This window comes from Danio rerio, chromosome 25 (assembly GCF_049306965.1).
Source record: "Danio rerio strain Tuebingen ecotype United States chromosome 25, GRCz12tu, whole genome shotgun sequence".
NCBI lineage: Eukaryota > Metazoa > Chordata > Actinopteri > Cypriniformes > Danionidae > Danio > Danio rerio.
Window position 1 is genome coordinate 14,475,790 of NC_133200.1, and position 27,034 is coordinate 14,502,823.

At 34.3% G+C, this 27,034-nt stretch overlaps 2 protein-coding genes across 10 annotated transcripts in view; both read right to left on the reverse strand.

The window, feature by feature from the left end:
- The window catches only part of ano10b (anoctamin 10b), a 30,030-nt gene extending 16,219 nt beyond the window's left edge, over positions 1–13,811 (reverse strand). The window contains exons 1-6 of one of the 8 annotated variants that reach the window (XM_073942169.1): positions 13,788–13,811; positions 10,791–10,846; positions 8,655–8,830; positions 8,497–8,576; positions 5,852–5,936; positions 4,902–5,118 (exon numbers count right to left, since the gene is read on the reverse strand). In XM_073942169.1, coding sequence (XP_073798270.1) covers positions 4,902–5,118; positions 5,852–5,936; positions 8,497–8,576; positions 8,655–8,822 — 550 coding nt within the window. In that variant the 5' untranslated portion in view covers positions 8,823–8,830; positions 10,791–10,846; positions 13,788–13,811. 8 annotated transcript variants of the gene reach the window in all.
- Positions 13,812–14,527: 716 nt separating this feature from the next.
- Positions 14,528–27,034, reverse strand: part of fa2h (fatty acid 2-hydroxylase) — a 55,719-nt gene continuing 43,212 nt past the window's right edge. Inside the window, exons 3-8 of one of the 2 annotated variants that reach the window (XR_012399996.1) lie at positions 24,611–24,753; positions 24,430–24,530; positions 21,749–21,921; positions 19,797–20,049; positions 16,010–18,305; positions 14,528–15,376 (exon numbers count right to left, since the gene is read on the reverse strand). Coding sequence is in view for 1 of the 2 variants with exons in the window: in NM_001430959.1 (NP_001417888.1) it covers positions 18,238–18,305; positions 19,797–20,049; positions 21,749–21,921; positions 24,430–24,530; positions 24,611–24,753 (738 nt within the window). In the remaining variant the exon portion in view is untranslated. Of the gene's footprint in view, positions 18,306–19,796; positions 20,050–21,748; positions 21,922–24,429; positions 24,531–24,610; positions 24,754–27,034 lie in introns of both variants that reach the window. The other variant, NM_001430959.1, reaches the window with a different exon arrangement.

Genomic DNA, 27,034 nt, shown 5'->3' on the forward strand with positions numbered 1-27,034 from the left:
TATCAGTGGTGGTTTTAGTTTAGATATACCCCCCAACCAGCCCTTTTTTGAAAAACTAAGACTTTTTGTTACTCTCGTTGGAACAATGTAGCTGTCTCAAACAAACTATTCAAACAACATACGAACAAACAAAATTTGACTAATAATGAATATAATTATTTATTTTCAGTAAATATAACACTTTTTTATAATTATTAAAATTAAATAAAACTAAGAACTTAAAACTAAGAAACCTTTTGCATGAATATCATGACAATCTTTGACAAAATCTATAGAATAAAAAATATATGCTTTATAGAATGATCTGGGGCCTCATGTACGAAGACTTGCGTGGAAATCTTACTAAAACATTGCGTACGTACAAAGCTGTAAATGTGCGTACGCAGAAAAAAATTCAGATGTATGAAACACTGCGTACGCTGAATCTCACGCATATTCTTTTGTACATCTGAATGAACGTGAAACTGAGCGCAACATGCACGAGCACAAAACCCCTCCCTGCCTCCTCCCCCGTATGAATATGCTAATGACTATGCTAATGGCAAAACCCAACGAAAAAGCAACGGCAAAATCAAGCAAAAAGAGAAACTTTGAACAGAATGTGAATTGGAGGTGCTGCTTTCGGAGGTAGACCGGAGAAAAGCGGTGTTATTTGCAAGTTTGTTCTCCGGAATTAACAACAAAAGAAAAAAATAGAGTGGGAGAGTTTAGCTGATACGGTTAACACAGTTGGGTCTGAACATCGCACTGAGTGCATTTAAAACAGAAATAGTGTGGTTTATAACTGAAAAATGTTGCAGTACCCTTAGCAGTCTCAGTGGCGCACCTCATAAGAAGCATGTGATCTTGTACTGACACGCTCGAGCATAAACTCGGCTCGAATCCAGCGTCTGATAAACTCTTTCTTCTTTTTTTCCCCGCTACATATCAGATTTTGCCCACTATTTATCACGAGAAAGACAAGTAGGAATTATCAATAAGTTTGTGCATCATATTTTATTTGCACATTTATTGAATGGAAATGTTTCTGATTCACGCATGCAAATTCATCTTCAGATAGTGTCTTTATAGCAATGTGCGTGCAGTAGATTGCTCAGATTACATTGGGAAAACAGGCGACCGCTGCAAATTGTGCTTTAATGTTTAGCTGGTCAACTGTGTGGTATGGAAATCTTACATACCTACTATATGAACCCGTCTCATACAGCTGCCATTGCAAGGATCAGACACTTTGTAGAGAGGAATTTAACACAACTGCCTCTAGGAGTCGCCAATGGAAATAAAACAGACACGCACAAAAAATGTGCGTACGCCAGCCAGAAACCTGCCGTGAACCTGCGCACATTCCCACGTTCAGTTCATTGTTAGTAAATCCAAACGTGAGCGATTCTGAGCGTGAAATCTGGCGTACGCAAAGTTTTTGTGCGTACGCAGCGTTGATACATGAGGCCCCTGGTGTCTTAGACCCGACTTAGAATTAATGTTAAGTCTTACCTCTCTGACTTATCATCTCTCCTTTCTGCTTTATATCCATGCTTAGCTAAAATAAGATCATCATCATATTATATACAACTTATATAACTCATATTATATATAACTTGCATAACAACATATTTATTAATATATATAACTCTAGTTTTGTTGACTTGCAACACTCGCTGCGTGCCAACATCTCTGTATAAAAGGCTGTTACTTCGGTGTCACAGCGCATGAGTGGCTCGTTTTTTATCGGTGTGCATGTAAACAACCGGGATTCAGCCGGGAGCAGTGGGTGAGGTATGCAGAAATGGTTTGCTACGTGCATGCGTCAGTTTGGTTTCACCAGTGTTGTTTCGGTTGCACAGAGTAACAAACTTGCGCATAGAAAAGACAGCAAATGCGAATATGCCCAAATGTCTTTATTCAGGGATTACTCTAAATTAATATTTGAATAAAGTAAATCCTATCTCAAAGCTTTTACTGGGGTAACTTTTTTTTGCCCATATTACATGCCTTAATCGCCACTGAATTTAATTCAAATATAATAAGTCAAATAGACTTAAGCATTCATTTAGTTGTTCAAGCATAAAACAAGATGAAAATTGCTTAAAAGGGTCACAAAACACCAAAACAAGCTGTTGACAGTCATATATGTGTCCACGCTGCTAAAAACACTATTAGGACACACACACAAACACACACACACACACACACAGACACACACACACACACACACACACACACACACACACACACACACACACACACACACACACACACACACACACACACACACACAAACAAACAAACAAACAAACACACACACACACACACACATACATAGATATAGTTATTCTGAGCAAATTCATTATTCCGGTTTAAAACGAATTTTTGAAGCTGCATCACACGTGTAGACTGGCTGTCTGTCCCTGGGAGTACTTTGTGGCGTCTCTTGAGTGTGCTGCATTAATTTACGATAAAGACTTGGTTCAAACCAATCAGTGCACTCTATTGTGTAGGCGGTGCAACTTCATTATATGCATGAGAGCTTCCAAGTTTTTACCAGTTAGAGTGTTCAGACGGCAGAAAAACGCCACATTGTTTTGCCAAAACAAGTGGGAGAAGAAGAATTGTTTGGAGGAGCGGGTTGTCAGTGTAGCTTTTATAATTTGCTGCAACGAAAATTCCCCGCTATGAGAGCGCAGCTGGACTTATGTGTGGATTATAGTGCACACGTCGCGCAACAAAAATACATGTCTAAGCAACATTTTTAAACCCGAGAGCTGCAAATGGTGAAATCCGGATTTGCCGCTCGTCTCCTTTAAAAAAAGACGCGACTCCAGTTGGTGTTAATTGTCCTGTCTCTACAGATTTGGTAAGTAAGCGATCAGTGCTCTTTGTTTGTTTATTCTGAGGCAAAGTTAGTTTGTATCGTCAGCAGTACTCTTTCAGTGTTTAAAGACGGACCTTAGTCAAAATTATTTCTAAGTTACTAAAGTTTACAGTACGTTAACATCACTACAACATTATAGACTGAAAGATCCGTGGTAAATGCCGCTCTCCGATTGTAAACATGTAAATACTGCTATTAAACAATTACCGTCGTGTAGGATTTTCGCCGCATTTTGTGACAGGAATAACACACCTGGCTTATGCTACCTACCGGGTGCATCTAAGTTCTCTTATTCGCCGTGCTGTATCAAACATTGCATTAAAAATACACGCGTCCAGCAGTTCCTCGAATCAAATACTCGTTTGTCACGAGGGGCATGGAATGAAATGTTCCTAAATAAAAGTGCCAAACTGCAGTTAAAGTCCACCATTTAATAATTTGGCAAATAATTTGATTACTGATGTCCATGTAAACACAGTCACTGTCTTTCTCCTCTGCGTCTGTGTGTTTGTTTAGCCTCTGTGAAAATCAGCATTTGCCCAAAGCAAAACTCCCATTTTTTTGCACCTTCCCTCTTTCCCTCCTCCGACACTCCCCCCTAAACAGAGCTGGACACACTCACGTTCCTGACTTTTTCCAAACTAAAGGTGTGAAAACACCCTGCTGAAACACGGGGGTTTGTGGCCTTTTAAATGCAAGCACAGTCAGGAGCAGCAGGCCAGCGCAGAAACTTTATACTGTTGTTGAGTACATTTCCATATTTTAAAGACATGGCTCGGATCAATGGAATTTATTGCACTGCTTCTTGTCTGTTTTAAGACCCACTTTATATCGAATATCAATCAGGCAGTGGAGATCATTGATTTTTTTAAAGAAACCAGATCTTAAACGTGGTTATTTTGTAATGGCATGACAGTTCACAAGATGTGCTTGAGCTGGCTTACTAAAAATCAAAAGTCCTTGTGCATAAACCCCATTGACATTAATAGGATTATGTTTTAAGTTAAATGATTATGTTTATTTGATAAATTACTGATATTTGAGTGTTCAAAATTTCCAAAAGGTGTTTTATGAAGAGCATTTTTTAAAAATATATATATATCAATGTATATATATTGAAGGATTCGGATTTCTACCTTCCAATCCATCTCAGCATGGATCAACATTTATCCTTTTTTCATCATCCTGTTTCTCATTATTTTTATTAAAGATGATTATTGAATAATGAATGAACTTTAACAAATTGCTCAATATAAGAATGTTCAGTGCATCTGCATGTCTCTTTGTGAATATTTTTAGGACCCACCAAACTAGGTCAGAGATCACGGAGACCTTGAGTGGAACTGAAAGGCTGAGGACTGGAATACTATCTAAAATGTCTAAAGTGATTTTGCTATTTCTACGGTTAATTCTTTCAAAGTGATTTGACTTTTTATTCAAGACAAACTATGTGTAGTAAGGATGTAACTGCCGGAATGTAGATTATACCGGTTTTTAACCAGTTTTGATGAAGACGGCTAAGAGTACATTCACCCTTGGGTAAGAAACAGATCGTACATTAAGTGTGTGTGTTCTATTTGATTCTGGATCAGTTTCACAGGTCTGGGGTCAGCTCTAAACAGTCTAGTGGATGTCTGACGTTTCTATGTTTAAGATATTGTTCAGAATTGCACGTACGCACCCACGTGGAAATTTTCCTAGTCGATCTGTGTTTTAACCAATCAAGTTAGAACACCTATATGTATAACGCAGTTAATGACGTTATTTAAGAGTACAATTGGTTTTGATTTGTGATTGTAAACAGAGCGGCCTAGGAACTCATTGCGACTGTTGAAGCTGGCTTCTGTTGATGAAACTGCAAAATATCTTCAGTAAACTTTATTTATTTATCTGAAATTCTGACTCTGGCTCTTCCTCATCTGACAGACTGGTCATTCTTTAGGTTAAAACTGTAAATTACCCCTACAATATACACAGCTAGGTACATTTGATAATATTTCTTCATCTATCCAGTGAAGTAGGTTCTGACCTCCAGCTTTGACTGGCGCTGCTATCACAGACATGATCCACTGTTTGGTGATTGGCTGGACGCTCTCTGCCAGCTGGATCAGGACCAGAGGTTCAATCTGAGTGGAGGTACAGCACGGACAGCTGACCTTGGACCAGGAGCTTGGCCCGGTCACCTTGGTCGAGGTTGAATGTCCCTCCTGGGGTTCCTTCTGGGACGTCATGTTGTCCCTTTGGAGCTGAAACCATTGAGAGAGTACGTATCAGTTTTGATTGCAGTTTTAGAAATATCTTACAGTGCATGTCAAAATAGTCAGGTTTGCTCAAGAGACAAATACAAAAAAAATATATTTTTATTTAATTGTTAACAATTTAATATATTAATTAATATTAAATTATGTTTAATATTTATAATGCTATTATGTTACAATCATACAACATTTCTTTGAGAATTACAACTGTTTTTAAACACTGGGAAATAATAATTGGCAATATCCTAATGTTTTGTAGCAACAAACATATTTATTTATATGAATGGTCTCAAACTCAATTCCCAAGAGGCTTTGGTAAAGATGTTTGTATGACTGTTAATATCTATCCCACTGAAAGATATTTAAATCGTGTTTTCTGTGTTATATTTCATTTGCAGCATCAATACTGAACTTATATAAAGACGTGTTTGGACATTAAGGTCTGAATGCATAATTATCCAAAGACCTGAGGAGATTTCTCTGCATGGAAGACTTATGAATGAGAGGTTAACCTGCTGCTGCTTCTCCAGTAATGTAGGAAAATTAATATGAAAGAAATGCGGATGATGTGTTGATGATTGACAGGGCTCATTACTAAGCAACACAACGATCTGTTAAGAGAAAGTAGTGTGTCCCAAAGCCTGCACACTCTACTGTTACACACTCAAAAGCATATATTTTTCCTTCACAAAAAAGGACACAGCATATTAATCTTGAACACCTTGATTAGTTGCATCAGCTGTGTTTGATTAGGGTTGGAGCAAAACTGTGCAGAGCTGTGGCCCTCCAGGAATCCAGTTTGAGACCTACGATTTAAATTAAAGTTTCATCAATGTAACATTTATTATATTTCAAATGTATAAAGCTTTAAAATAGTATTGATTCAATGATCTGAAAAAAAAACAAGGCAAACAAAAATATAGTTATTGAATGACTTTTATTTTTGGATTGAAAAAAGACTAAATGTATTTAGCAAAAATTGGGTAAAACACACCTTAGTTAGTTATTTTGAATGTAATTGTTTATTATTAAATATAAGAATAAATTAATAATATAATATCAAACAGTTTATATATTGTATATATACGGGCATACAGTTAAAGTCCCCCTGAATTATTACCCCCTTGTTTATTTTTTTCCCCAATTTCTGTTTAACGGAGAGAGAATTTCGTCAACACATTTCTAAACATAATAGTTTTAATAACTCATTTCTAATAACTGATTTATTTGATCTTTTCCATGATGACAGTAAATAATATTTGACTAGATACTTTTTAAGACACTTTTTTACAGCTTAAAGTGACATTTAAAGGCTTAACGAGGTTAATTAGGCTAACTTGGCAGGATAGGGTAATTAGGCTAGTTATTCTATAACGATGGTTTGTTCTGCAGACTATGAAAAAACATATATTGCTTAAAGGGGCTAATAATTTTGACCTTAAAATTGATTTTTAAAAATTAAATCTGCTTTTATTCTAGCCGAAATAAAACAAAAAAGACTTTCTCCAGAAGAAAAAATATAATCACACATACTATGAAAATTTCCTTGCTCTGTGACTTTATATATATATGTATATATATATATATATATATATATAACAGTTCTGTTTGGTTCTCGAATGGCTGGAATCCGTGTGATATTCTTCAATGATAGCAGTGGACCAGCCTCCTCACCCTTTACCCTTGTGTATTACTTTGCCCACAAACAGCGACAAGCAGAGACATTCAGACACTACTCAGAGTGACAATCACAGTTTGACAAATATTGCTGTTTTTGGACAACATAATGTACTCTTGAGACTTTTTTAGTCAATAATGTAGTTATTTAGACAGAAACTATGAAGTGTATATATAAGGATAGTGCCTATTTTAAAATATTTATAATTTCTAAGAGACAGAGCATCGGCGCAGCCATTAGCCAAAGCTGATTGACTTTATCCATCCTTAAGATGGCGACAGGCCGCATATTAAGCCGTTAGAAAATTAAAACAGCGTATTTTCTAACTACAGCTGATCAAATCATTATTAAACAGGTAAGTGATATTCTAAGTCAATCTCTCACTTTTGTATGTTGTAGTGCTGTTATACCATATTATAATACCATATACCATGTTGTAGTGTTATACCATATAAGTGTAGTGTATTGAGTGTGAGATGGGACTCACATATTAGGAATGCGTGCTGTGTTGGCAAAAGGAAAGAGGAAATGCCCGCATGTGTTTAGCGTTTTTCCTTATTGCAAACACAACAGCAATCTGGTAGTGATTGCGCTGCTTTTATCAGGGTTAATTATTGTGATATCCCGATTGCAACAGAGAAATACTGTAGACTGTAATACTGTAGGGAGATATCTCTAGACTTACAGCATTTCATGCTGTTCAGCCTTATAATCTTAAAATGTGAGCAAAATCACCTGTTTTGTCATCCCTTAAGACATTACGCTAGAGAATCATTCAAACACTAGCTCTAAAGTGACGTCGGTGAGTTAGTAACGGCTTCTGCTGCTCTGACATCAGCTGCAGATGTGTATGAATGGCGGAAGAAAGTAGTTCCTCATACAAAAGGGTTTTTAAACTCTGTGTCTAATCTTCTTTTTTGTATACATATAGATTATGCTGTTGAATTATTGTATAAACCAAATATTACACTCAACGCAGTGCTGATATACAGCCACATTGTACTGCCTCTCATGTGATAATGCTCATATAAAAATATATATATATATATATATATATATATATTAAAATGCATATATTTTTATATTATATTTGTGTATTTATGTTATATTTGTATTAAAATAAATGTATATTTGTAATATAAAAAATTTTGCTTAACAAACCGAACATTACTGTCCATCATTATGGAATCAAATACAGTCCTCGCAGCTACATAATAATTATTACAAACATTTTTCATGCCTTTACACTCATGGAAAGTGCCTAGAAAAAGATTAAACCATTTTACAACTGACCTGAGAGAGATAAAACTCAACATACCGAACAGGCAAATTTAAAAAAGCGAATAAAAAACAAAACATACACATACATTCAAATCGCCTCCAGCAATGCAAACACGTAAACGGCAGCTATCAGAACTCTGGCTTCCCAAACAATGAACTAAACTTCAATGAAACAAAGCAGCCTTTATCAGCACCCACATGAACATCACGTACTAAACACACCGCTTCAAAAAGAGGCTACTCAAAGCGCAGTCACATTACTTAAAGACTAGTCTGTTTCTGTTGTCAGCTCAACTAAAACAAGAGCGAAACAAAGAAATCAGCAGGAAGAGCTGAAATTAGAGTGTGAAAGTTTCTGACAGATGCAGTAATTGAACAGGAAGTGTTTTTTTTTTTCTGTGGGCTACCTGTCAAACAGCCGAGACCTTCTGTCAGACTCTGGAGAGTGTTGTTGATGTCCACACTCCCCCCACTGACCCGTCTGAAACTAAATCAAAACAATAGTAAGTCACACACGGATCATACGACACACTTCCAGGATGTGCTGTTCTGCCCACTTACTCACTCGATTCAGATCCAATCCATGCGCAGCTTTACTGGGAGAGAAGAAGAATGCAGATGAACGTCTCTCCTCCCTGGCTTTAGGGTGTGGAGGTGCATTTTCATTTTTTTTCCAACACAGAGAGCAGTCCTGCTCTGCAGTCTGGTATATCTGGGTCCTACTGCCTGCCATGTTTGGGTCTAAAAATAATATGAAGTTACTTACTGATTACAAAAGACATGATGAAAATTGTAGAGTGCATTGTCATGGGATAAGATATATTAGGTATCGTATTTAGATTTCTTTTTTGACACTTTTTGATTGTTTGTTGACTTCAAATTGTGAAGTATGAAGTAAAAGTTAAAATTTACATATTATTTTCATAGCCGTTCTGTTTTGTGACATGACGTGACATTCAACAGAATTTTTTTCATAAAGGAAAATTTGGGAATAAAATTATTTTTAGAATTTGCAAGAAGAAAAAGGAAAAGTAACTGATTATCTGCATTTTAAAAAATGTATACAATCTAATTACAGATGCCATATGAAATATCTTAATATGGACAATACACACAATGACAATGTTCAATGACCAATTGCGATGAAGAATTGATTGATCTTATAAATACTGTAATTTTCACAGTTTCTATCAGCTTAAATTTAGTTTTAACAAAAAAAAAAAAAAAAACATTAATCAGGGTTCACACTAAGGTTTTTTTCTACTGGCCCAATCAGACTAGTGGTTCATATTTTTACTTGCCCTGCCAATATTTTCACTGGCCCCACCAAAAAAAAAGTTAACAGGTATTCCTTAACCACAAATAATAAAAAAAAACATGTCAAAATGTTTGTAAATCTAGAATTTAAATATTTAAAAATGTTAATAAATGTATAATGAGAAAAATTCAAAGTGTTTTGAAACAAAAGATGGCTGACCTGCCAAACTGACGTCAAACTGTACAAAACATCATTTAATTTTTTTAGTCGTGGTGCACCCTCGTAAATGTCTGCTTCCAAGACGTTAGAAACAAATGTTTTCCCTTTAGCATAATCATTTGATGTTACCGCCATGTTGCAGTCTCTTCGCTGTACTGGTTGATACAGAAAAAATAATGTGCTCACAACATCCAATCAGATAAGAAGAACCGAGAAGGTAACATTTGAAGGCTTGAAAACACTGTTTCTCATTTGAAGGCTTGAAAAAACTGTTTCTCAGTTCTAAGACTGTATTTGCACGCAATTGACAAAAAGTCACAGGCAAATTAAACTTTAGTGACAAGGCAGCACTCGGGCCAGTAACGATCCTGTCTAGTGTCCTGAGCATCTCACACGCTGGCCCCGGGCCACCGGGCAGTCCTTATTGTTGAGCCCTGTTAATTAAATTTTTCAGCCATGGTGTACAAACAATATACTTGTACTCAAACATACTATATATACATATATATACATACACACACACACACACACACACACACACACACACACCGGCCACTTTATTACGTACATCTGTTCAACTGCTGGTTAACCAAAATTTGTAATCAGCCAATCACATGGTCAAGATGATCTGCTGCATTTCAAACTAAAACTGCGGTCACACTAGAGTTTGTGTGTGCGAAATTCTGCCGTACGGCACTGCGAAAAGGGGCAGGATTAAACAAGAATATTAGGCATTAAAAAAGCAAGCGATTGCTCCATGTTTTAAATTTCTGTCCGGAGAGGTCATGTTTTGATCCTCTGGTCTCATGTAGTCAAGTGATGCGATTTCGCAGGTCAGAGTTCACCAAGCTTGAACTTTGCACCGCAGCAACCTGCAAAACTTAACGCATGACCCTGCGTTTTCGGTCTGATGCATTCGCGTGCGCATGAATGTAAGTCTATGGGTGGAAAAGCCCAGTGTGACCACAGCTTAAGAATCAGAATGGAGAAGAAAGGTGATGTAGGTGACTTTGAACGTGGCATCCTAGCATCTCTAGGGTTTACAGAAAATGGTCCGAAAAAGAGAAAATATCCAGTGAGCGGCAGTTCTGTGGCCGCAAATGCCTTGTTAATGCCAGACGTCAGAGGAGAATGGCCAGACATTTTTTTTTTGAGCTGACAGAAAGGCAACAGTAACTCAAATAACCACTCGTCACAACCGAGGTATGCAGAAGCATGTCGAACCTTGAGGCGGAAGGACTACAGCAGCAGAAGATCACACCGGGTGCCACTCCTGTCACCTGAAATCAGGAAACCGAGGCTACAATTCACACAGGCTCACCAAAATGAGAAAATAAAAGATTGGAAAAATGTTGCCTGCTTTGATGTGTCAATTTCCACTGCAACATTTGGATGGTAGGGTCAGACAACAACAACATGAAAGCATGGATCCATCCTTCCTTGAGTCAACGGTTCAGGCAGCTGGTGGTGGTGTAATGGTTTGGGGGATAATTTTCTTGGCACACTTTGGGCCCATTAATACCAATTGGGCATTCTGTCAATGCCACAGCCTTCCTGAGCATTGTTGCTGACCATGTCTATAATGCTATCATGTCAATAAGAACCAAAATCTCTAAGGAATATTTACAGTACCTTGTTGAGTCTATGCTATGAAAGATTAGGGCAGTTCTGAAGGCAAAAGCAAGTCTAGGGAGTCTTACTAGCAAGGTGTACCTTATAAAGTTGTCTGTTAGTGTGTGTGTGTGTGTTGTGTGTGTGTGTGTGTGTGTGTGTGTGTGTGTGTGTGTGTGTGCGTGTGCGTGTGTGTGTATATATTCAAAAAATCATGCTTGCTGTTTGTTCAAACTTATTTAGAATGAGCTAAAATTACACAACTCTTTTCTGAGGGTTTTTGGGGACAACGTAAACGCTTTGTGTTCAATCCACTTAAATTGTAAAAACTATTAAGTTAACTTAATGCCTTTATATCGTCCCAACACAAATGGATTGTGTGGAACCCAGCATTTTCTTACAGTGTATATGCATAAGTATTTCTAAATATTAACATAATTCTTATATTACAGACTTAAAACATTACAAAACTTAATTACAATCAGTTGTTTGTTAGATATTATGTTAGATACAACAAAAAATCAGGTAATTTTGCATTTGATATTAGTCATTTTTGGCATTTATTACTAATGCAACTTAACACAAGCAGATTTTCTGTAAACGTCATTAGTTTACTTAAAACTGTGATTGATACAGTGACGCCTAGACATATTTTGGTACACAATAAATGATTACACTATCAATATTGAAAAAATGTGCTTGTTCATGTGTAAACTAACCATGAAAAAGCAGACAGCCTTCATCATAATTATTTGACCTGAAACCACTAAACAGGTGGAAACTTGAAGGTGGATGAACAGGATTGTCAGCTTGGTAAATATGCAAATTATAAGAGCGGATTATATTACAGTACAAAAGCAGATGGTAACGTTTTATGTACAGGAAGTTAAACAAAATGAACACATTACATTACTTCAAAATGATCAGTGATAATTCTCCTATGCGTATTTTAATTATTTTAATTTATCACACGTTTGAACTATTCTTTCTAATTATTTACATACCACAAAATCTTGTCAGGCATTTGTATAACATTAGGACTAGTCAATTGACATATTACAGTTTTTCTCAGTGGCTTTGGTGCATTTCTCACAACACTGTTTACATTTGCACAACAGTGAATGCATTTCTAAATACAATTAGTACAAACTGCAAAACCTAGTTGATAACTTGCAAAAGCCTGTCACTTGCTCAAAATGGAGAGCTCATTCCTCAAAAGCAAGTATCGATGTCAATGAAAGTGTAAGTGTCATCAAGATGAAAAGTCCTGACACATTGTTCATGAACAGGATAGTCAAATGGGTGTGTCATGTTTTCATTATGACAGTTTATTCCTGAAAATGCTCAAGACAGCATACTATTTGCACAGCCATTTGAAAATTACAGTAAAGACATCACTGCATTTAGTGAGCATCTATTTGAGTACAAGACATTGAATATGTGTTTCACATTTTTACAATTTTTTTTACAATGTTTTCCATCTTTACAATTCTAATTTATTCACAGCATTGTACTAAAGAATAAACACACCCTTATTTACAACAAACAACCTTCCTTTGGGTAGAGATGTGCACAACTGTAAACAGTATTGCAGTACATTTTGGAACTGAACTTACAACATACACAGGTCTGTAAATCATTCATGAAACTGTTCAATTTAGAAGACAATTTCAGGAAAATAAAGATTTCAAGATTTTTATAAAATGGGCTTGACAGATTTTGACAACTAGTTCAACATTTTTGTATGTAATAATGACTCAAGTAATGAAATAAGGACTATAAGTTTTATATGGACTGACTATTCAACATTCACTAGTTCAGTTAATTTTGACTAGCAACACATAAGCAAATGATAATGTTATAAACAGCAGAGTTGTAGGAGAGCAATTACTGCATGTCCAAAAGCATTCGCAATTTGTTAGGATGAATGTGAATCTGCTACTATGATGTGCAAAAATGACTAATTGTTTTGAGAAAAGCATAAACTGTTGTGCAAATGTAAACAGTGTTATGAGAAATGCACCAAAGCCACTGAGAAAAACTGTAATAGACTCAATTTAAGGATGGATCCAAAATACTAACTAATGAACATTTTAAAAAGGTTTATACACCTTCCTTCAAAATACAAATTTTTTACACAATTGTCAGCAAGAAATTGTCCTGGACACCGTGAAGTGAATTACACTTAATAAACAAACTCAGATGCTAAACTTTTTTAGCCGCTTAAGTACAGCGTCCAAAAAAACACGTATTACTACTACATATTTTAAATCCAAACTGATTTACAGAGTTTGAAATTCCTCCCTTCTGCGACATGAAGTGGCTTCACAAGATATACTGAGGTAAAAAAGTATATTATTTTATACCATTGTTAAAAATGATGAAGGTTAATTATGTCGAGTCGAATTACCTTAACGTTATACATTAACGTTATCCTGTACCTTCAAGTTGGCTTGAAGAACGTTACTGCATTCGTGTGTTATTGATTATCCTCACATTTCGTCAGTCATAACTCAGCATTTTATTAAGCTACAGTCTTGGCATTTGCTCTATAAAAACATTTTTGGAAAGTTTTAAAACTCCTCTGTGAGTCTGGAATTGTGTAGTTACCGTTACCGTGCCAGGGCGCCCTCTGGCATCAAGTATGAATGAAACATGTGTATGTGTAAGTTACAAATGATTTTTAAATATCATAATTATAGTCATATTATTGACACCAATAATTTATATAATTACATATTTAATTACTTAAACTCATTACCATAACACCTACTGTAAGTACCCTACACTGTAAAAAAAAAATCCTGGTTGCCTTAAAATTTTAGGCTGGGTCAAATTAACCCTATAAGTCCATTGAATTTATACAATGTTAAACTGACTTAAAACAGCTTGTGTAACTTATAAAATTAAGTTAGAACATGATTTACTTAGATAAATGAGTTAAAATGACCTAAAAACATGCTGTCAGAACTAATTGATCCTTTTTTTTTTACAGTGGAGCTATTAATTATAATAAGATCATATTCAGAAAATATTCAGAAGCAATATTGTTTGAAAATATTTCTTGGGGATCAAATAAGCATATTTGAATGATTTCTGAAAGATCATGTCACATTATGTAAAATTTGCTTTGCCATGAAGATTTTTTACACACACACACAAACACACACACACACACACACACACACACACACACACACACACACACACACACACACACACACACACACACAATTAGTCTGTATATAACACTGAGCAGTGAAATTATCAACACTGACTGAACCAAACCGTTCCACTTTTTTTGTCTTTTTTGTATTCATTTAAAAAAAAAAACACCACAAGATGTCCTCTGAAATATACATATGTTTATTTACAAATACATTTTGCATTTGCATAGAAATTTCCAAAATAAAAAATACATAGTAGTAAACAGATTTATTAGAGGCATCTATAGCTGAAAATCTTCTCTGAATTAAAAGCTCCCATTGTGATTACAAGTAAACAGATAAATATATTTACTCTGTCGACTTTCTTCGAATGAAAGCGTTCTCCTATGACATGGGACCATGTCGGGTGTCACAGTTACCAAAAAAAATAAAATAAAAATCATCCAAAAAGTATTACAACGTCTTCCATTGAGTTTTATTAGTTCCATTGTGCCAGTGAATCACGGTATGAGGAAAAGCCCTATTCGAATGTCCTTCCATGTCAATGAAACGTCCAACCAAATATGTGATCTATATTGGTTAGGAAGGAGCAGGAAGGTAGGGAAGGCACATGAGGATCATTTTACTTTTTAAAAAAAGTAATTTTCATTGAAATTTATCAAGAACAAACCAGGATACGATGGCTTCATTAGACTCTCAAGGGCTGTTCACACCAAGAGCAATAGCTATATTTATATTTATAAAATATTGTGTAGATCTAAAACAATAGCATAGACTACACCAGAGCTATCATAATAACGCCACAGAGATACGATATTGTTGCAATCACGTTTTGAATTATTTCTTTTCTGGTGGAAATTTTTCCCAACAGATAGACGATAAAAACATTGACAGCCAATCAAAATCCTCCATAACATTTAAAGCAATAAATGACAAAACGTCACTGGGCTTATAATAAACAGATTGCATGTTCTACATGTTGCAATTTATAACTCTAATTCACCAAAATTTCCAAGTTTATCTGTCTGCGGACTGCAAGACTGGGGCGTAACATGAAGGGACGTAACTTGTAGTAAGTTAGAGGTGTAACTTGCAGCTATTGAGAACCCATTGAACCATGCCAGATGTCACAACGAGATGTTGTTGGCAAGATGGCAGAAATAGTTACCACATTTTCACCACATGTTTTCATGAGCTTTCTCCAAATTTATCCACAATCAATTCGTTTGATATATTATCTTATTCGTTAATTTAGCAACTCCACCATTCAAGTCGCTGACTTCTTAATTCGTTTTGTCATGACAGTTAGCATACTCTGAGCCGCCCCGTGTGGCTGGAAATAACAGTACAATGGCAAACACATCAAGTATAAAAGTCTCTGCAACTTGTGGTTGTACGTTAAAAACTGTGATGGTTGAGTTTAGGGTTGAGGTAGGTAAATACGTTAATAACTGTGATGGTTGGGTTAAAGATTGGGGTAGGTGTAGATGTTAATAACTGTGATAGTTGGGTTTAGGTGTAGAGGTTAATAACTGATGTACAGTGCAATCTTGCCAACAACATAGTTTCGACATGTGGGTCTCGATAACTTCAAGTTATGCCTCTAATGTACTACAAGTTACGCCCCTTCATGTTACGCCCCTGTCTTGCAGTCCGCAGACAGACCCAACTCAAAACTTCTAACATTTTGGTGAATTAGTACGAACTTGTAAATTATTGTTTGAATATTGTCGTCCACTCAGATCAGAGATCATTCTATTCAGAGTAAAGAGAAAATCGTTTTCTGAAAATTTTAACTCTTCAGAACATTGAGAACTTACGCCAAAATGTTAAATAGTCAGTGTAAATATTATGAAAATATATAACAATATCTAATTTTACTTACATTAGTGCAAACTTTACGTTCTCATTTGTATGTTTTCGTACAATCTGCTCGGAGACTATATTTGTTTTATTTGGACTAGAGAAAGGGGATGGACTTTTTCTAAAAATCTTGTCTTTTCGAACAATTGAGAACTTATAAATTCACCACCTAATGGACCAAAACATTAAGTAGTTAAGTTAGTGTGAATTATATAAATTTCAAAGCTATTTTAAGATAACAAACAATTAAAACAATGACAGCCAATCAGAATCCACCTGAACTTTTAAAATGATAGATGTCATATCTTGCTAATATTAAACAAATGTTATCGTCTAGAGTTATGGACGCAAATATAGTTAATACACTTCTATAATCATTACAGTTATAATTCTTGGTGTGAATGAGCCTTTACAACCAAATGAACACACCACCGATAAGACATTAAATTACGCTTAAAATGAGTTAACCATAGCTTTTCTGGGAAATCCCAAAGGATTCCACCAGGGTCAAGACGAAAAACAAAAAAAGCCAGGGGTTTAAACGGACGAAACACAGAGTGAACAAATCTGAATCGGTGAGAGATCAGCCGAGGATGTTGGCGCTCTCCTGACGCCTGATCAGATGCAACAGATCGTCACACCAGATGGATGGGTTGCGCCGGCTAGATCTACGACAAACCACGACAGATGGAGGATATGGTAGACCCTCCACCTCACGATAGCTACGGATGGCTGGCAACCCTCACCGACAGGAGAGACCCGTGAACCCCGCTTCATGCCCTCACCAAGAGTGTTAGTGCGGAGAACCAAAAGCCAGCTTCAATCCTCAATAACTTAATATCGCACTGGATATGTAACATATTACTCGAGGAGCAGCTACTCGTGACGTCCTCCGCATCAGGATATTAGTAAAAATTGGCAAACAACCCCATACATTGGTAGAAATGAGTAAGACACAAGATCAACAGAGCCAACGGCGTCCACCTTTTCCGCCGCCTCATGCATGAATTATGGGAGTAACTTCCGTCAAGCTGTAAACAATTAATGACGTTTTTTAAAAACTGGGCACAATGAAGTGTCATTATTCTCATCGTAGCGCAATCATCGAATGTTAAAAGTCAACTTAGAGTTAACAAATTACTTTCAGGAGCCATTGAATGCCCCCAAAACAAACTCAAAACAAGCATTTCGCAGTATTACGAATACTACCGAATACAATGAGAAATCAACATAGGCTTCTGATACTAATGTAACGTTTAAATACCAAACATTAAGGTATTTTCATGATGGATATAAAATCAAGCACAATCGTAAATATCGCCCAGTTTTCACTATGGATATCGATTATTAACGTGACCATTTGCTTCAATTCCTATTTAATTACAAAGTTTCACAAAACAGGAAGTGCAACCCATAATTTGAAATGCAGTTGTCGGAAAAAGGTGGACAAGCAGAATGAATGGGCGGAGCAAAGATTTGACAGACAGCTGGGCGAAAGGAAGCAACGATCCGTAAAGCAGCTGCAGAATCAACACTGAGAAGAATTAAAGCATCTGAGACTTTCCTGAGTTTCCCTTAATGGCAACGGCTCACAGAAAGGACCTCTTCCTGCTAGCCTTCATCGTCTTAACACTACGACTATTTCCACTCGCACCTTCACGCACCGTCCCACACTTACCGGTCCCTCTCCTAGCGTTACATGGATGGGCAAAACCTGTGAGTTTGGTATTCCTGTGCCTCTAATAATAAAAGACATTTACAGACTTCATCCACTGTTTTGATTCATCAGTACATTCATACATAAATATTTATATATCTTGACATTCTGTGATCGTTTCAGGCTCTCCCCCTTCTCTGGATGAAGATGATGATGATGGTGAACCTAAGGCTATGGCTGGTAGCAGCAGCAGGGTGAGACACTGTACATAATCTGTGGCAAAAGGGTGAACGAGGAAGGGAGAGAGGCTTATGGGAGTTTTTTTGGGGAGCATATTGATTTGGTCATTGTGGCAAAAAAAAGGAGGGATCTTCTAGAACGTCTGCTCTGGAATAACTGTTTTGAATGGGTGGTCCCAGAATGTGGTGGTGATTCCAAAACCTGGGGAACACACAAAAGAAATAGGACTTAAAAAAAAGATTAAAATGGTTAAATAAACAAGAAATAAATATATTAAATAATAATCCACTCATTGAAATACTCATCAGGAAAACCCGGGAGTGTTAATGGGGTTATTACAAGGCTTTATAATGTAGAAAAAATTATATTGTAATCAATGTAAATAAAGTTACCATATAAGGTTACTTGTTTGATAAAGGTTTAAAATGTGTGTATATTTAAAAAACAGAGATGTTTGTGTGTGTGTGTGTGTGTGTGTGTGTGTGTGTGTGTGTGTGTGTGTGTGTGTGTGTGTGTGTATATATATATACGCATCTCTGTTTTTTAAATATACACACATTTTTAAATTTATGAATATTTTATCATTTAAAAAATGTGAAATATTTTTCGGCCTACATTTCTTCCACACATATTAAAAAATATTATTAATAATTATTAATAATTTGTATAATGGTTAATAATAATTGATCATTTTAATTATTATTTAAAAATATGAATAGAAAATGGTAAAATAAAAAATAAATTAATATAAATTCTTAATATATAGATACATACACACGTAATAAAAAAATAATATTACAGTAATAATATTATTTCTAAAAATGAATAAAAAATGGCAAAATATAATACAAATTCATACACACACACACACACACACACACACACATACACAAACAATAAAAAATATTCATATTTATAAATATGAAAAAAAATGGTAAAACATAATACAATACACACACACACACACACACACACTCACACACACACGCATAATAAACAATAATATTACTAATATTATTTATAAACATGAATAAAAAATGGTCAAATACAATATAAATTAATATAAATTATTTTACACACACAAACACTTAAACAAACACACACACACACACACACACACACACACACAATAAAAATATTAATAATAGTTATAAATATGAAAGGAAAATGATAAAATGTAATATTATATAAATTCTTAATATTTATACACACACAAACACACTAGTAATAACATTATTTATAAATATGAATAGAACATGATAAAATATAATACAAATTAATATAAATTCTTAATATATATATACACACATAATAAAAAAATTCTAACATTTATATAAATTATAATAAATAGTCAAATATAACACAACTTAATGTAAATTCTTAATATTTATTTACACACATAATAAAAACAATGTCATTAATATTATACATAAATAAAATACAAATTAATATAAATTATGAATTACGTATATAAATGTATAATAATATGTAAAAATATCTGCCATTAACAATAATAATAAAAATAATAATAATAAATTTAAATAGAAAATATTTATATAATAAATTAATATAAATACTCAATTATACATATAAATGTATGACAGTATTTATAAAACTCTATTATGAATAATAATAACAACAACAACATAATAGAAACAAACAAACAAATTAATAATAATAATAAATCCTCACCTGCCCTTTGGTGCTCAAAGTGGTGTTTGACGTGGTAGGCTTTGAGGCCGTACAGATATGAGCCTTTACTTGGCGAGCCATAATGCAGGTAATAGTGGATCATGTCATAGACGACGTATCCACACAGGCCTCCGACAAACAGAGAGGTGCCCAAACCCTCCACCAGCAGCTGCTGCAGGGTCAGGTAAAACAGCCCGATGACCACAGCGGCCAAACTCGGAGGAAACACCAGACGAGAGCCATCAAATGGAGACTGACGGGTGAGAAAACACAGTTAGACAAAACCGAGCAACACATAATGAGCTAAACTACCGGTCAAGAGCTGGGGATTAGCCGATTGATTGTTGTCATGTGACATCAAGCCATTACATTTAAAGTCAAGATTATTAGCCCTCCTGTGAATTTCTTTTTTAAATATTTCCCAAATGATGTTTAACAGAGCAAGGAATTTTTCACAGTATTTCCTAAAATATTAAGAGCAGTGGTTCTCCAACTTTTTTCATCAAGTCCCACCTCAGAGAAGAATTGTCTCTCCAAGTACCACCATAATAAGCAGTATTGAAATACAGTAGCGTAGTGGGCCCGATGAAGCAGCTACAGCACTGCACAGTTCAAAAACGAGGCAGATTAATTGCTATTATTAAAAACATTTATTATTGTCAGCCACTTTAAACAATATTATTATCTTGAACAGTAACACTGTACTGTGCTTATGTCGTGATTACCAGCGATCTCTGGTGGTTAGATCGCTGGTAATCATGACATAAGCACATTCATTTTCACATAAACTACAAATCTGCCATGTTATGGACTACAATAACAAGTCATGTCATACACACACAATCGGTTCCAGATCCAGACTGATTACACACTCACAGCTGTAGCTGCTTAGGCACTGATTATTTGGACTATTTAAACCCCTCTGTTCCACACACATGGCCTGAGCATTGTTTAGCTGTTGCTGTCTGTCAGTAAGCGGTTCTCTTTGTTTTAATCTTGGATTGTTTATCGTGTTTTGACCCTTTGCTCCCTAAACCTTTCGCCTGTTTTGGATTTCGCTTTTGGATTTTCTACTACACTGTTAATGCTGGTATTTGACCCCTGCCTGAATGACCATTCTCATAATAAAGCTGCATTTGGAACTACCCCGGTTTGCATAGCATCCTTATGCAACAGAAATGAAAGTTTACCAGCGATCTCAGGTGGTTAGATCGCTGTTGATCATGACAGCTTATATGCAAAAAACAAACAAATAAAAATAAAATGTCAATATTTAAATTAAAATATGTGTTTAAAAGTTAAAAAAGAAAGGTTATTGTTCTTAAAAAGTAAAAAAAAAATCCTGTACTTAAATGTAAAGTATTAACCTAAGCCTGGACCTCAAAAAGACTATATGTCATCATATTCATATATAAAACATTTTTGATAAATTTTTAAATATATGTAGCGTGCACATCTGACCTATATGATTCCTCCGCGTACCACCAGAGGGAAGCACGCGTACCACTAGTGGTACATGTACCTCAATTTGTGAACCACTGTTCTAGGGAAAGTCTTATTTTTTGTTTTATTTTGGTTAGAAGAACAGCAGTTATAATTTTTTTTAACATTTTAAGGTCAATATTATTAGCCCCTATTATTAGCCTATTGAATTCTCCTACAGCGCATGTCTTTTGACTGTGGGCAATCCGGAGCACACAGTAACCCACACGAACATGGAAAGAACATGCAAACTCGACACAGAAATGCAAACTAACCGAGCTGGAACTCAAACCAGCAACCTTCTTGCTGTGAGGCGATAGCACTAACCACTGAGCCACCGTGTCACAAAATTGTAATAATATTTCACAATTTTGAAATTCAGTTAAATGAATGCAGTCTTGGTGAGCTTCTTTGAACCCCATTATGCTCTGTTGACCGGTAGTGTGTGTGTTTGAGAGTGTCAGAAGTACCTTGTGGTGTTGTCCGTGCAGCAGGAAGTGCAGTGTGATGAGGTAATAGTTGTGGGCTGGTGGACGCATGTGGAAGACGAAGCGATGGATGCAGTACTCGATGAAGGACCACAGGAACATGCCGAGCGCGAAGATGAACGGAAAGCTGTACTTGTGCACCAGAATGGAGTAGTCTGCGATTTAGAAAACAAAGAATAAAACTTACAGATCCGACTGTCTGCGATAAAAGCATGAGTACACTGTACTGTGCTGAAACAACACAAATCGATTAGGTTAACAAATGTAAGTGGACTGAACATAACACAGTTAGGTTGCCCCCAAAATAATGGCAAGAATTTTGTGGTTTCAGCTCATTTTAATTAAATAGCTTGAACTAACAGCAAAACAATTATTTGAGTAAAGAAATGCTGGGTTCCACACAATTCCTTCATGTTGTCCCAACACAAATCGATTAAGGTATCCTAATTGTTTTTAAAAATTTAGGTTGATTGAACATAAAACAACTTAGGTGTCTCCCCAAAGAACTCAAAAACTGTGTTGATCAAGCTCATTATAAACAGTTTGAACAAGCAGCCAAGTGTAGAACTAACATCTATATATAATTAAGGGGTAATAATATTATCATTTATAATAATTACAGGCCAGGGGGGGTTCAGGTGGTTCGAAAGACCCACTCCTCACTGAAAAAGGTCCAGAATTTGTCCCATACATGAGCTCATTTGTCCTATTTTGACTGCTATGCCATCATAAATAGTGACAATAACCTATCGAAAAAGGTTTTAAAACCAAGCGAAATCCTCTGTCAGCTGTCGCTTCGGTGTGACTTCAGCTAATCAGTTTTGGCCAATGCTAACAAATATTTTTCATGAGTCCAACATCCAGCGGTGCAAGAAATCAATCATACAATCTGATGAAATGAAGTCTTTGAAGTAATTTTTGAAGTAATTTTTTTCCAAATCTTGAAACAAAAAATGACCAATGAAAAGGCGTGAATTAACAAAAGGGAACAATATTAACATTCATTTGAATACTATTTTGGCAATTGTTGTTTTCCAAGAATTTTCAAATGTACTTTTTTTGGTTGTGAGGACCATCCGACAATCTATTTCAGCTGAAATAGTGCTTAAAATGTCACAAAAATGCAGTATTTAAATCTCACAATTAAAAAGCAGCCTAATTGAGGCCTATAACTGCAAAAAGGTCCACATTTTGAGAAAAAAAAAATCACCCCTTTCACCAAGCTGGCTACGGGCCTAAATAATAATAATAATAATAATAATAATAATAACAGGAGTATTAGTGAACAACATGAACACATTAAAATGCTAATTCAATATATTAACACAAGCTATAAGTACTAAACTTAAAAATGGAGACTAAAAATAATTGCCCTGAAAAAAAAGAAATATTCAAGTTACTACTAACAAATTAACCTACATAAATAAATAAATAACAAAAACTGCTTCAAAATATTCTATATAAAAATAAAAAATTTTGTAGATTATATTATAGATTTATATTACATTACTGTAATGTAATATATTTTCCCAGAGATGGGTTGGTGCTGGAAGGATATCTGCTGCGTAAAAACGTGTTGGATAAGTTGGCGGTTCATTTTGCTGTGGCGACCCCAGATTAATAAAGGGAATAAGCCACAAAGAAAATGAATGAATTAATATAATATATAAAATTCTATATTTAAATAATTGTATATGTTATGTTTTATTCATAAATTATACATATATATATACATATATATATATATATAATATATTAAATAAAATAAAAGTTTATTTATATAATATTTATTCTATTGTATATATTAAGTATATACTAGTACATACATAATTATTACTGCTTTAACACTATAAAACAGAAAACATAAATAGAAAACCTGATTTAAAATATCTAAATACTAGAAACAACTTAAAACAAAAATTGGTACCACTTCATTTTGGTGTTCTCTATTGCACATTTTGTTGACTAAAAGTTACATTGCATCTACATGCCAATTCATTCTCATGTGAGTATTAGTAGACTGTCTGCTTAATATCTGTTGATATGCTCATTTAACAGCTTTAACTGACTAAAAGAAACTTTGCAAGTACATGTCAACTTACACTAACCCCAACCCTACCTAACAGTCTACTTATAATCTGTTGAGAATTAGTTTGCATGTAGATGCAATGTAACTTAAATTCAACAAAATGTGTTAAAGCGACCATGAAAATGAAGCGATACCCAAAGATTTGAAATTAAACAATTTTTAAGTTAACGTACCGATAAAGTTAGAAATGCAAACAAAAGCGTTACTGACAGTTATTAGTTTACATATGTTTGTATAACAACAATAACATTCATTTATTTTCTTTTTGGCTTAGTCCCTTTTTTAATCTAGGGTCACCACAGTGGAATGAACCACCAACTTATCCCGCACATGTTTTATGTAGGGGATGCCCTTCCAGCCGCAACCCAGCTCTAAGAAAACAATAACATTACAAAAAGAAAAAGAAAATATTCAAATAAAAACTAATATTAAAATGAAAACAGACAAATGTATGTTGTATTTATGCCATAAATCATGTATGATTCAAATAAAACAATCGTAGCGCATAAATACTGTGAAAACAATGGGCTTTAAGTAAATCAACTGTGTGTCTTAAATCCCACATTTGACTTACCTGATGAGATGACCAGTCTTGTGGTTTCTTGTGCCAGTAAAGAGTAGCAGTACCAGCTCAGATAGATGACCAAAGGCATCCAGACGATTGGCACCATGTACCTGCAGACACACGGCAGTTTAATATCTGATGACTAAACTACTCCTGCAGCACAAAACCCTCCTCATGCAATGTCACTCACCATGAAGTCTTTGTGTTGGCCTCGAAGAAGTCATTCCCGAACAGTCGGATGGGTCTGTCCACAGGTTGATGGACCCATGTGTCATATTTCTCTCCGAGGTGCCCGACCTGCCAGGCCAATGGCTTCCGCCAGTCCACCAGATCCTGGAGAAAAAGACACCGTATTTTAATCAAAATAGCTTTTTGATTTCAGATTTTGGGCTTTTATTTCTAGTAAGCTTTACTTTTTAAATTTTTCAGCTTTAATTAGTAATAATAGCAAACTTTAATTAAAACTTTTTTCTTTATTTCAACAAAATAAATGTTAACAAGAAAAAATATTCAAGGTTATTTAGTGCAATATTTTGCCAGAAACAGCACTCGCTGTCCATCCACAAGATGGCGACAGAGACCCCATAATATGCCCTTGGAAGATTAAAGTGGCGTAGTTTCTAACTAGAGCTGATCAAATCATTATTAAACAGGTAAGTGATATTCTTAGTCGATCTCTCTCTTTTGTATATTGTAGTGCTGTATTTAACCATATGATTGTAGTGTATTGTGCGTGAGATGGGACTTGCATATCAGGAATGTTTGGGCGAAGAAAGTAGGTCCTATACAAAATGGTTTTTAAACTCTCCGTGTATGATTATTTTTATATATATATAAAGGCATGTTATAAATGCCTTTGTATATGTTATATAAAGTCAATATCACACAAGAAGCAGTGCGATATGGCTGTATATAGTCACTGGTGGGACGCTAAGGCACACCTCCCACCAGTGGCAATATACAGCTACATCGCACTACTAGTGTGATATTGCTCATATATATATATATATATATATATATATATATATATATATATATATATATATATATATATATATATATATATATATATATATACATATAGAGAGAGAGAGAGATAGATAGATAGATAGATAGATAGATAGATAGATAGATAGATAGATAGATAGATAGATAGATAGATAGATAGATAGATAGATAGATAGATATTTAGTAATAAAAACAAATAAATATGAACTTATTTTTAGATAGATACCATGAAATTATTTCAAATGTAAATCGAAATGTGATTTAAAACTAAAATATTTATAAACTTTATTAAAAATTTTATTTACATTCATCTCTATGAAACATGATAATTACATTTGTAGTTTTAAATTTCAGATAAATCGTATAAAAATAATAAATAAAGTGTATACAAATATTTTACATAAATCTAAATTTCATATAAGCTACAATAAAACGTGCATATATATTGTTTATATTAAAGTTAAAATATTAAAGAATATTATTGTGATCATTTGCATACAACAATGAAAAGTCCTGTTTCATTTTTTTTGTTTACATATTAGAGTCAAATGTTTTCACAGCTAGCATTTTTTAGCAAAACAGTGTTTTTTACTCCGTAATTCAGAAAACAATTGCGTAATCAATATGAAAAATATTACATTTCTGACATTTGCCACTTCAGATATAATAAAAAAATAACAACTTATTTTTAACTAGACACCATGAAATTATTTCAAATGTAAATCTAAATGTAATATAAAATGTAAATATTTAATAACAATTTTATTTACATTAATTTTTATGAAATATAATAATTACATTTGTAGTTTTATATTTCAGATAAATCATATACAAAAAAACTAATAAATAAATTGTATGAAAATATTTTACATTTAAATTTAAATGTTATATAAACTACAATAAAACGTACATATATATCATTGTTTATATTCATTTTATGAAATCTAATATTTAATTTGTAGTTTTATATTTTCTATCATTCTTTCCGACTAAATTGTACAAAAAATAAACAATTTTTAAGACATTTTTAAAAATCATTTTAATCATTATTATCATGGTAACAAATTTACAGTCTACTATGCTGATGGCAAACGTCTCATTACATGCAATAACAAAAAAAAAAACTCTCTTATAAGATTTCCCTTATGTACAAAACAGATTTTAATATATTACAATATTATTGTTCTTTAAATTGTGTATAAAAGGTAGTATATAAAAAAACATAATGAAGACAATCAAAATAACTAGAACTAAAATAATTAAAGTAAATAATTAAAGGTAAATAATTAAAGGTCTATGCAGAATAACTATTAAAAAGACAAAAGCCCCCAAAATAAAATTACACAAACATGAAAAATCATTTTTTTTCTTCAAACTACTCAATGCTAATAAAATACCTGCTTTGTAAGTTTTTCGACATCTATGTAAAATATATATTTTCCAGTTAATTCAATAACTGTATAAAGTAACCCTGTAACTTCATACCCACACATTCAAGTAAACAATCGGAGATTATTTATTTGAATTGCGTTTTACTTCCGTCTTAAACACCAACCCTTTGACAAGTTCAGAAGCCATTAGTTTTTTGACGTTAGTTTACTGATCT